Raw genomic sequence first — 12917 nt, forward strand, 5'->3', positions numbered from 1 at the left:
TGTTTGTGTTAAAGAACAGCAAATAAGGGTCAGGTCAGCACATACTCGATCATGCTTGCATGCATGCTTTAAAATACATGCTGAGAGAGAGTACGAACGAACGGACAACTTTATTTTACAAGGATAAAGGTTTAAAGGCATAGTGCCTTGTCTAACAACCTGTTCTTAAACAAATACTAGAACTGTAATATTCACTAAATAATCATGCAAATGGGAAGTGAGAGAGAGAGAGAGAGAGAGAGAGAGAGAGAGAGAGAGAGAGAGAGAGAGAGAGAGAGAGAGAGAGAGAGAGAGAGAGAGAGAGAGAGAGAGTACTAAACGCTCATGAACACACATGAACAGACACACCTATTTATTTCAAAGAAAAAACATTGATTGGTAGCCTCTGTTTGTGTGAAGAGAAACTGATTTGAAGCATGCACTCCAGATAAATGGTAAAAGCTAAAACAGAATTTTTGTTTTTTATTCGATATGAGACCTTGGTCTCAGAGGTAATATATCTGTGCCAATGGAGTGCACACACCCTAACTCTCTTGTCTGTGAGGTTTGATTTACATTACCCTTGGAGATAGGAAATGCAGAAATGAAAGCAGCTGGAAGGAGAAGGAGGTTGCTTTGAAAGGGGTGTGGGTGGTGAGGGTGGTTGGACGTCTCGGTAAAGGAGGGTTTGTGTTTGTGTCGGGGGGATGGGTAGGGAGTGCTGGACATAGGGTTTAACATGCACGTGGGAATACACGTGAAAGGGCATGAAGTGTGTGTGTGTGAGAGAAAGATCGAGAGAGAGAGAGAGAGCGAGAGAGAGAGAGAGAGAGAGAGAGAGAGAGAGAGAGAGAAGCAGGCATACAGACACAATTGAGAGAGAGAGAGAGAGAGAGAGAGAGAGAGAGAGAGAGAGAGAGAGAGAGAGAGAGAGACAAACAGACACAATTAAGAGAGAGCGAGCGAGCGAGCACCTGTAGTTGTGCACAATTAACTTGCTTATTCAATAAAGGGAGACATAAGGATAGTGTTAAAGTACATACGGGACTGAATTACCGAGTTGACGCTGTTCAAGCAGAACAGAACGGTTGAGGGTTCACGAAGAGATACTTAATTTTGCAATGGATATATATATATATATATATATACCCATATATATCACAGAGAGAGAGAAACTACATTGCCCCTTGGCTGTTGTGCTGGAACGGGTTCACGGATCAATAAGTCAGGAATCCAAAAAAGCTCGAGCAAAGGCACAAGAAAAAAGAAAAGCTTTAGGTTTACCTGCCTGCATAGACAGCGGAATACATGTGTTTTCTCTGCTTTTGTGAACATTCGAAAAGGTGAAAGAGATATATGTTACCCCAATCACAGGAACGGACACACACACGCTCGCATGCACTGTGTCCGAACAGATAACGGCCATCTCTCTCTCTCTCTCTCTCTCTCTCTCTCTCTCTCTCTCACACACACACACACACACACACACACACACACACACACACACACACACACACACTTACCTACTTACCTACTTACTTACTTATACCAATTTCATTACACCAAACTTGCAGTTCGTCTTTCGGTACGCGAGCTATGTATCCATGTTCTTTCGAGTTCAACCAATGCAACTACCAAGTATGTCTTTTATATTCTCGACACGTGCTTGAAGTGTGAAAGCGATCGTGTGTCCTGTGCCAGTATGGTCCGGATCCCTCGGACACTCGCTACTAAGACAATACAGCTCACAACTAATAAGTAATGTTTGATGTAAAAAGACACGAAATGTTTGACAGGCACAATCATACAAATTTGTTTGTTTTTTTAGAAAAGAAATAGTCTTGAATGATATTAGTCACAGACGTCATACAGGGTGGTCAACAACAAAAAAACCGCCCTATTTTCTTTTTGATCATTTTTTTTTAGAATACACACACACGCATACAGACGCATTGTCGTTGTCAACATCACCACAGAACACACACACACACACACACACACACACACACACACACACACACACACACACACACACGATAACTCGAACGTCGCCCCCCCCCCCCCCCATTGGACACTCACACTTATCCCCCATTTACCTGTAACATCCCGCGTGGACGAGGGACTACTGTGGCTGCAGCCATCAACGCTGGTCGTATCCTCCCCATACTCCATTGGAACTGTCCTAGCTGTTTTACAGGTGTTATCCCTCCACCTTTATCAACACATGCACGACTAGCTGCAGGTGTTCTTTAGACAACCGAGTCGTCCTTTTTCAACGCCGGTAAATCTGACAGGTGTTCTTTGGACGACCGAGTTGTTCGTTCTTGTAGGGTCTGAGACGACGCTGATTGTGGTGGATCTTGGCTAGCCGAGACTGTAGAATCAGTTGCTCCCTTTTACAAGGACCGACGACTGTTCTCAATTCACTGCAGATGAGATCGTCTGTTTCGCTTTTGAAGGTCTTATAATTATGAAGCTTGTTCTCAATATTTCGCCGTCTAGCGTTATAAAAGAAATACACTTGTCGTAGGAGATCAGATTCACAGGTTCACTTGCGTTTAGTTCTTGGCTTCATTTTCATTCTTCCTTGACGTAGGTGTGTTCCTTATTGCCACTTTATGCGTATTTTCTCCAGCGATGATTGCATTATCCGAGTATTCTTGGAACCGACATAATTCTGAGTTCCTGTGTTACTGACGTTCAAGTACCGTTTAATGCTTTTTTCGAAGCACAGCTTTTATTAAAGAGTTTTCCGTGGTCAGTGTGTGTGTATGTGTGTGTGATTATGTTGCTTTTTTGTGAAAACGTGTATGCGGAGTTTCCTTATTGCCGGATCAGCGGATCAGCACCTCCAGATAATTTCTGTAAACAGAAATAAAAGAATTATAATAATTATTCACACTGAAACAATTCGAGGAGAGAGTACAAAAAACATAACATAAGAAGAGGGGGGGGGGGGGGTAACAGTTTTGCTGGTGAAATGTTGTTGAAATCACATATATGGCCGCGAGCAATGATGGAACAAGACTTTTGAAGAAAAGTTATTGATTTTCACCACGAGTTTTCAACAACAGCACTGTCAGCAGCTTATATCACGGGAAAATAAAGATAATCTCTTCTTTTTGACAAGCTTTTAGAATAATTATGCTCCGCCTACGCATGCATTGAAACTTAATGTTGCGGCGTTACATTCAGATATATACATGTACCAGCTTGAAAAAAAAAAGGTTCAGGAAATCCATGATTCAATGAAAGAAGTCATGCGAGCACTTCCGAAATTGTAAATCTCTAATGGACGTTACTGCAACATTGCAATTTTCATAAATGTATATTTTTTTTTCAAGATTTGTCCTAATGTCGGTTTGGGAGTTCATGAGAAAAATTCTGTATCTCTGTCTCTGTGTCTCTGTGTCTCTGTCTGTCTGTCTGTCTGTCTGTCTGTCTGTCTGTCTCTCTCTCTCTCTCTCTCTCTTTTCGACTGCGTGTCTGTTTGTGTGTGTTTGTATGTGTGTTCAAAACAATTAGCCAAAGGTAAAGTTCACATCAGGAACAGAGTCCTCACGGGTTGGGAACGTCTGGAAAATTTGAAGGGTCATTTTCAAGATTGGAAAATTGAAAGAAGGCTGCGGAAATACAAAAATGACCCGACATATAATATGTTCACACAGAAAGAAAAAGAAAGTTCACAGGAGTCGAGGCGGTGGAGAATTCTCCCAACACTCATTACACATTTACAAGTTAGTCTAAGCTACGACTGTCGTCTTCTGTTGGCACATGCAGGAAAGGTCCATGCGATAAACTTAGACACATACAAAAAGATATTTCAAGAATATAGTGTACTTCATTGCAAAGTGCGTTTAAGTCATGTGTTATTTTTGTTTTGGAAAAAACCCCATAAGGTTAGTGGCTGGGAAAAGTTTGGGAACTTCTGCGGAGGAAAAGTGGTGGGACCCCTGATACACCTTTGACTGTTGCTCTTTCTCTTTGTCTCCCTGTCTCTTTTTGTCTGTCTGTCTCTCTGTCTCTGTCTGTCTGTCTGTCTGTCTGTCTCTCTCTCTCTCTCTCTCGGTGTCTTGCAGCCTCTCTGTCTGTCTATCTTATCTGTCCATCTCTCTCTCTGTCCATCTCTCTCTCTGTGCCTTGCAGCCTCTCTGCCTGTCTTTATATATTTGCGTCTCTCTGTCACTCTCTCTCTTCCAGCCTCTCTCTCTCTCTCTCTCTCTCCTCTCTCTCTCTCTCTCTCTCTCTCTCTCTCTCTCTCTCTCTCTCTCTCTCTCTCTCTCTCTCTCTCTCTCTCTGATGTGTGTTCATATCTATTTACATCTTCCAGGAAAGAAGACAAGGATCAAACTGGTGAATCTGTTTCCGTTTCGCCCGGATTACGTAAGCTAGGGAGAGAATGATGTCCACTTTTGTTTTCTTCTCTCCAAACAGAGTTTTTGGCATTTTGTTTCGATTCTAATTCCTGAGAAAAAGCACTTGAGCTCCCAGGCAATGTTTGGCCCAAACAGCATGGTATTTGTCTGGCAGTAAAAAAAGAACCATTTGAGGAAGCCGTGTATGCACTTGAACTGCTTAAAACTAGGTTGAATCAGGCTGAGTACGGTATTGACCGAATCTTGCCCTGTTGGAGGTTGGCTGTAAGACAGGCAGGTGAAATGCGAAACTGTTACTGCTGTTTGCATTATATTCCTTGGCTTTTGATTTAGTATGACCAAAAACTGCCCTAGGGAGTGAATGAGTACAATATTAGTGTTAGGACTAGCTGCAGAATAGGGGCTGAATTGTTCGGATTGGTATACCAACATGATACTTTATACAGTTAAAAAGACATCTCTCAGGATCCAAATGCCAGGGAGGGGCAACTTCTAAATGGTCTATGAACGAAAATATGACCTGTTTAGTAAGCATACCCCCAAAACGCACTTTTGCAGAAGGTGAACATTCAAAACACCAGTTCTTTGTAACTAAGAGTTTAGTTTACCTTTGAATTAACATTTATGTTTGCCTGTACCATGTTTCCAACATCAGGACAATAAACACACTGCAGGGGCGGATCCAGGGGGGGTTTCCGGGGTTTCCGGAACCCCCCCCCCCCCCCCCCGCAGCCTAAAAAAAAAAAAAAAGTATTAAAAAAAATACATTTAAAAATAAAGAGAAACTGAAGGCTCAAATTGCACCAGATTCCTCCATTTTCCTTGATTTTTATCAACATTTTCCGGGGGGGCATGCCCCCGGGCCCCCCTAAGAGCTGGCCTTTGTCTTCTAAATGACGGTTTCGGAAGGTAGTTGGGTAATTTGCTGGCTCAGGTTGCACCAGATCGGTCAATTTTCCTTTTATTGGTAATCTAATTTGTCTTCTTAAATTTACTTTTTGAAGGTGTATTAGGGGAAGTTTCTTGGCTCAGATTGCACAAGATTGCTCCATTTTCGCGCCCACAACTAAACGCTTCGCGTCGTCGAATTGTCCCTTTAAGAAATTTGGAAACCCCCATGATGTGATCCGCCCCTGCACTGGCTATTGACATTTTATAATTATATACAAATGAATCGGTTTTCTTTTCAAGAACGGTACCGTCTAGTAACAATCGCAAGCTTGCACATTGACTATTAAAATTAGGCAAATGACAAATATATTCTTGCTAGTTGCTATCTTTTTGGAATGGGTTCATGATTCTGCTTTATTCTAAAGCAAAGACAGATGACACTTCGACACTACATACTGATGTAAAACATACATCCGGTCAATTGTCTACAGATAAATTCTCAACAAGGTTGTAGAGGCCCTCCTATTTACAAAATTAATACTGTACGCGAAGCTGTATTTCTACTATTTGTTAACAAAGAAATGCATTTCATGCATAATGCCAGAGTTTGAAAAAGAAACCTGTAAACATAGTTTCTTCTATATCCATAGCGATTTACTCACATAACCGGTTCATGAATTCAGTCTTTCAGTCACGCTGGCATTTGCCATCACAGAAGCAAAGAGCAGTGCAGGGGACACCCGCTGTGGCACAGCTATACGGACCTCTACAACCTTTCTTGCAGCTGCATTTTACTAGTTCAGAGCAGATCTTAGATGCATCTGGAAGTGATGTCCAAACAGGCGAATAAGTTCCATCAACTTCTTCCCAGCCCCAGCTTGCAGGATCTGGAATCTCTGGCTGCGGAATGAGAGCTTCCTTCCAGATGATCTTTACGTGTGTTCAAGAAGAGCAGCTTGAGTGGGTGGGGTGTTTTCCAGCATGCGCCCTTTCTTCGTGAACAGGTGTTTTCTGGCATGGTTCACCTTGTCGGAAACACTGGTCTTGTCGAACATCAACGAGACAAAGCGCTCAATCTGGCTGAACTTGTCCGGTGATGCAAACACCCAAAGGAACAGCTGTGAATTCTGGATCAGACATCCACACTTCTCACTGACACCAAAGAAAGATGACACAGTGTCGCAGCCAGTCAGAGAATGGAACATCAGAGGTGCTGCTGATTTCTCTGGGCGTAGTCGTGAATAGGCAGAAGACGATAGTGGGATCCAGCACAAATGCAACCCACAGGTTTTCCAGCTGGAGGGAATGGTAGTGAGCTGTTGCAAGCACCACTACATCAGTGTCTAAATTCCTGATCATGACGTCAGTGTGATTCATTCTGGCCAGGTCAGAACAGTGTACAACCAGTCTGGTGTCAGCTTCTACGTGTGAACAAGGGGACAGCCTGGCTCTTTGGTCCTCACTAATGTCACTAGAACTAACAAAGTCCACACCTTGTGTTGCAATGACCACTTTCCCGTCTTCCTTGACGAGCTTCAGATTTTCAGACAGGATGAAAGAGCTCTTCTTTGTTTTGACTGTTTCGTAGGAATTCTGGCCAGTTGCGTGGCGGAGCAACGTCTCCTTTCACTCTTCTCCTCATGCCAGAGCCTCGTTTCTTCCTCACTGATGACTTCAGACTGTTGTCACGGTAACAGTCCCAAACAATGTCAACGCGATCAGCGTTAGACAGGCACATCAGGACATTTACTAAAAAGACAGAATCACTGTACTCTTGGAATGTTTGTGCTTGGCGTGGCTTCAGAATGTGCACCAGCGCAGCACCATCAATGAGAACAGCTGATACTTGTGGTTCAGTGAGTACTGGGTCATGAGTTTTCTCAAAACAGTGCAGGAGATCGCTTTTGTTGCCGTGGCGCAATTCTCCAGAATCTGAGATTGATGGAGGGAATGACTGGTTTTCGTGCTGAAAGAATTCATCAAGGTCTTCTCCTCTAGCCTGACATCCAACATACAATCTTGCAAACAAACCACAGTTGGTCTTGGCTGTCTTCAGCTTCAGATTCTTGGTCATCTGAGTAGACTTGTTCTGATTTCTGAAAAGGGCTACTCTGTTAAGGTGAATTGGGTCTGACAGTGGCTTTGACCTTTGCAGCAGCCTTTCAGCTAGTTTCAACCGGCTCAATCTGGCCGAATTATCTTATCATGGCTTACCCGTGAAGTGCAAAACCCTCGTCTGGCCATGTGAGCCAGTCCCAACATCGTGAGACGTGACTTGTTGTCAACTTGAGGGTCAATCTTCAAAGCAGCTTCCCGAATATGTGACTCAAGCTGGTATGTAGAACCTCCAGAAAGATTTCCAGTTTTGCCACAGTTAAACATACAGGTCTCTTTCTTGTGGAGAAACTTGCCCACTCTCTGCGTGATCTCTTTCCTGTCTCGCCTTCATCTTTTTCAGATTCATCATGCATGCCGTCTCTTTTCAGCTCTGTCCAACATTCTTTGGTTGTAGTTAGCACGGCAGTTCTTGTGCCACCTAGCTCCATGTTTGGCTAACGAAGACGCAATCCCTGACCCATCATTGAATTTGTCTATTTTCAGTGATGACTGAAACGCTCCAACTGCTTTAAAACCTTTTAAATGTCTCTCTGCTGTGCTGTAGCTTTCTTCGGTGGGATTTATCAGCTTTTCTGTTGTGTCCTTCTGGCAAAAGATGCACAGGCTCCAGTCCATGTGTTTATTTACGCCGCTTGCAATGTTTTCACTGCTTCAGTCTGAACACACGCTGTTAAGTAACGTGTTAGATATACACATTATTTAGGTCCCTGGGCTCACCTGTATATCACCAAAGCTTTGGTGTGTTCCCTGGTCAATTCAAGCTTATTATTTACCTTCTTTTGTCTCTATTTGGGAGCACCTACAAATATAGCCTAACCCGAAGGTTCCAAAATATGATTTTTGGCTCATTTTTCAACCATTTATTTATTTTTTCACTTAAAGGCATTAAAAAGACAACAACAACCCAATAATATGGATTTATTATGTTTATTCAGTCTTATATTATAGTTTATATGTGTTAAAACGCCCAAACTGTGTGTTTGACATTGTTCGCGACTAGACACTCCGTTGCCTAGCAACCAAATTTACCAGAGGACAAAAATTGCTTGCCCCCACCTGGAATTTACATTCTTTAGATGTCTTCTAACAGCACACCAAATTATATGTTGGTATACAAATTTGAACAATCGTTTCAACTGGGGGCCCCACTATTTGGGCCTAGTTCGAAAACAAAAGCAACACACACAAAAAACACCAAAAACGACAACAATAAAACTACAACAAAACACAAACAACAACAACCAATAATAAAACAAACAAGTCGCGTAAGGCGAAAATACAACATTTAGTCAAGTAGCTGTCGAACTCACAGAATGAAACTGAACGCAATGCCATTTTTCAGCAAGACCGTATACTCGTAGCATCGTCAGTCCACCGCTCATGGCAAAGGCAGTGAAATTGACAAGAAGAGCGGGGTAGTAGTTGCGCTAAGAAGGATAGCACGCTTTTCTGTACCTCTCTTTGTTTTAACTTTCTGAGCGTGTTTTTAATCCAAACATATCATATCTATATGTTTTTGGAATCAGGAACCGACAAGGAATAAGATGAAAGTGTTTTTAAATTGATTTCGACAATTTAATTTTGATAATAATTTTTATATATTTAATTTTCAGAGCTTGTTTTTAATCCAAATATAACATATTTATATGTTTTTGGAATCAGAAAATGATGGAGAATAAGATGAACGTAACTTTGGATCGTTTTATAAATTTTTATTTTTTTTTTACAATTTTCAAATTTTTAATGACCAAAGTCATTAATTAATTTTTAAGCCACCAAGCTGAAATGCAATACCGAAGTCCGGGCTTCGTCGAAGATTACTTGACCAAAATTTCAACCAATTTGGTTGAAAAATGAGGGCGTGACAGTGCCGCCTCAACTTTCACGAAAAGCCGGATATGACGTCATCAAAGACATCTATCAAAAAAATGAAAAAAACGTTCGGAGATTTCATACCCAGGAACTCTCATGTCAAATTTCATAAAGATCGGTCCAGTAATTTAGTCTGAATCGCTCTACACACACACAGAGACAGACAGACAGACAGACAGACACACGCACATACACCACGACCCTCGTTTCGATTCCCCCTCGATGTTAAAATATTTAGTCAAAACTTGACTAAATATAAAAAGCAACAACAACACAAACTGAACAGTGGAAAAAGCAGAGCAGTCATAACAGCAGTTTCTTCAGAATCATCAGAAAATCGATGAGTCGCCTAGGCCAAGGAAAAGCCAGCAATATCACCACCAAATCTCACAAAGAAAAACTACGAATCAATCTCCCTATAGGGGACATTTTGGGACCAAATTAAGAAGACAGAATAGCCTACAGGGATTGGCTTGGGTTTTGTACACTGGAGGTCCATTGACTGACTCGGCCATGAATCAATCAGTCATTTTGCAAACCAATCAGTCAAGAAACAAACCTTTCCTTCCACCACGGGACTGCCGCAATTGTGCATTACGGCAGTGAGGAGAAACTTCTGAAAGTTGTTTACAACGTACAAATGAGATGAAAATTCAATTCATTTCTTCATTTTCTTGTTTATTTTCCAATGGTCTTACATGAAGAGGAATAAAAGGTCTGAGGACACAATAACCATATTTATTTCAATTAAGTAAGGAAGGGGAGAAAAATAAGAAAGAAGAACGAAACAGCAGACAGAAATAAGACGAGCTGACTGACTCTGCTGCATGTCTATCGGTCAGTTGACGGATTGAGACCCATGTGTGTCGGTCTTTTCCGAATTTAACATGGCAAAAGACCGATGACCGACGCCCAAGCCAATCCCTGAATAGCTAAAGTGACCGATGCAATAGGCCTTCAGTCAATGGATTTCAGACAAACGAAAATCATTCAGTCGTCTTGACCCAGGATAAGCTACAGAAGATAATCACCACCAACAGAGACACACAAAAAAACCACCTAAATAACACACACACAGCCGAATCAATCTTGCTCTTGCAAACTGTTTTTGGACCAAATTAAAAGACAGACCAATATGTATACCATCGAACTGCACTGCACCGGTCTCTTATTATAAGAGACCGGTGCAGTGCAGTTCGATGGTATACATGTACATCATACGAAAATCGTTGAGTCATTTTATCATAGAAAAAAGGGGAAGATAATCACCATTGACTACGCAGGCAGAGACTAAAATGCAAATCTCTCTCTTTGGAACCTTTTTTGGGGCCAAATCGAAATCGAAAGACAGACTTACAAGAAACCAATGCAGTACAGTTCAATGCCATGTCAGCGAATCTAACCAAAATAGTTTAAGTCGTCTTAACCAGCCTATAAAAGGCTAGGAAACAATCACCACAACCAGAGGGGAAGAAAATATATATAGGGTGTCTCTAAAAAAAAAAGTACTCAAAAAGACATTGAAACATCAGTACCGAGAAATGGAAAAACTAAGAGAAGGGACAATGAAATCGGAATGACAACACAGTGGTTCCAACAGGATGGAGCCCCACCACATTCTCAGAGAAATCCAGAACATCCTACAGGAAACATTCCCCAATGTAATGAACAATATGGCATTGAGGATGCAGTCTGTCATTGGAAAACGGGGTGGCTATATACATTGACCACGTGGTGTGAAGAAACAGACGATCTCAACTGAAAGCTGTGAACTGGGGACAAAACTTCTATGAACTGACTACAATATCACGCAAAAATGATTTCAATAACGTTACTGACTTGTCTGTAGTATTGAAAGAAAATCGGGTACTTTTCTTTGAGACACCACTGTATATAATTATACAAATCAATCTCACTCTTGGAGACTGGTTTGGACAGAGATACTATACAGATCTCTGGTTTGGACCACATTAGACTTAAAAGACAGACCAGAAAGAGACATACGAAGTACACTTCAATACCAATCATCCAACGAAAATCGTTGACTCGTCGTCTCAGCGTAGGGAAAAGCGGGGGATAATCACTCCCGGCAGAGACTGGCAAAGAAAACATACGAATCAATCTCGCTCTTGCATGCCTGGAGTCTATTTTGGACCGAAGTAAAAAGACAGAACGGAACGGTGCGTTACAGTTCAGTAGTAGTACATCAGTCAAAGCTACCCTTGAGTATATCGTATGCCAGTTCAGAAGGTACTAAGAGGGGAGGGGGGGGGGGGTTAGCATGCACGGGTCAGTCACTGCGGCCAACACTGCTCAGAACACTTACCAGCATTCAAGGCCAGGCAGTAAGTCGTCAGTCACAGAACACTTTACAGAACGCTTCCCGATTCACCAATCTTGATCAGTCTTCGGTCGTAGAACCGGTAACCCTGTCCCCAAGCTACGTATCCCTGTCACTGTCGCGATAGATTCCAGAGAGACGTGATGATGTTGTGTTAATACAGACTGTTACAGAGAAACCAGCGCTAGCAGCATCGCTTCAAGTTACAGCATCACAGAACAGAGCCTGTTGAAGCTTCAGTCGCTCAGGCTTTTTCAGTCCGTTATTCACACACAGCCGTGTTTTGTGTCGTGTCGTCTGTGTTCAAAACCGGCAACGAGGTTCAGCAAAACCAAATCAGCACAGCATCCTTTTACCGGTCCCCAAGGCCTGATTCTGTCTGACCGATACTGAGACTTTCCGGTCGTTTTTCTCACACAGCTGTATGTGTGTGTAGCCAGCGCGTGGCTGTTTTCGTATCCGCTGAAAAAGCACCTCGCAGCTTGCTGCTAATTTCGCCCAGCTACGAATATAGGGCGACCACGCGGACGTCATGCTAACGAGGCAGCCTTTTTTTTCGATCTCTCAGTTGTTCTGTTTTACTTCCGTGGTTGATGATGTTCGGAGGAGAGAGGATTGTGCATGAGAGACTGAGAGAGAGAGAGAGCGAGAGAGAGAGAGAGAGAGAGTGTGTGTGTGTGCCGGGGAGGGGGGGGGAGGTAATGGTGGGGAGGCAAATTAAGATACGGTATGTGTGTAGTGATGGTGGTGATTCAAGGGATAGTGCGCGTGTGTTTAACTGTTTGTGTGTGTGTGTGTGTGAGAGAGAGAGAGAGAGAGAGAGAGAGAGAGAGAGAGAGAGAGAGAGAGAGAGAGAGAGAGAGACCAGACGGAAAAAAAGCAATTCAGGCTTACTCAGTAGGGCCTAGTGCCCTGTACACATACACACACACAAACTGAAACGCACACACACACACAAACACACACACATACATACATACACACACACACACTCAAACACACACACATACACACACAAAACCACACCCACACATATACACACACTCAAACACACACACACACACACACACACACACACAAAACCACACGCACACATACACACACAAAAACACACGCACACATACACACACAGACACTAACACACACGCACACACACACACACACACACGCTCACTCACTCACTCACTCACTCACTCACTCACACACACTCAAACACACACACACACACATTCTTTCTTATTTCTGCTGTCACTTCACTGTCACGTCACGCATGTCTGTAGGCGTGTTTCTGCTAAGCCTGGGTTGAGTTGATCTTAGCTGTGCCTCCATCCAGATCACTG

General features: G+C 42.6%; 2 protein-coding genes across 5 annotated transcripts in view; one reads left to right on the top strand and one right to left on the bottom strand.

Moving 5' to 3' along the window:
- Positions 1 to 2747, bottom strand: part of LOC138962638 (palmitoyltransferase ZDHHC18-B-like) — a 79623-nt gene extending 76876 nt beyond the window's left edge. For 3 of the 4 annotated variants that reach the window (XM_070334539.1, XM_070334538.1, XM_070334537.1), the window contains exon 1: positions 2076 to 2166. In XM_070334539.1, coding sequence (XP_070190640.1) covers positions 2076 to 2151 — 76 coding nt within the window. In that variant the 5' untranslated portion in view covers positions 2152 to 2166. Of the gene's footprint in view, positions 1 to 2075 lie in introns of all 4 variants that reach the window. The other variant, XM_070334540.1, reaches the window with a different exon arrangement.
- The window catches only part of LOC138962642 (transmembrane protein 242-like), a 33797-nt gene that overhangs the window by 3696 nt on the left and 17184 nt on the right, over positions 1 to 12917 (top strand). The window lies entirely within an intron of this gene.

This window comes from Littorina saxatilis, linkage group LG3, assembly GCF_037325665.1.
Source record: "Littorina saxatilis isolate snail1 linkage group LG3, US_GU_Lsax_2.0, whole genome shotgun sequence".
Classification (NCBI taxonomy): domain Eukaryota; kingdom Metazoa; phylum Mollusca; class Gastropoda; order Littorinimorpha; family Littorinidae; genus Littorina; species Littorina saxatilis.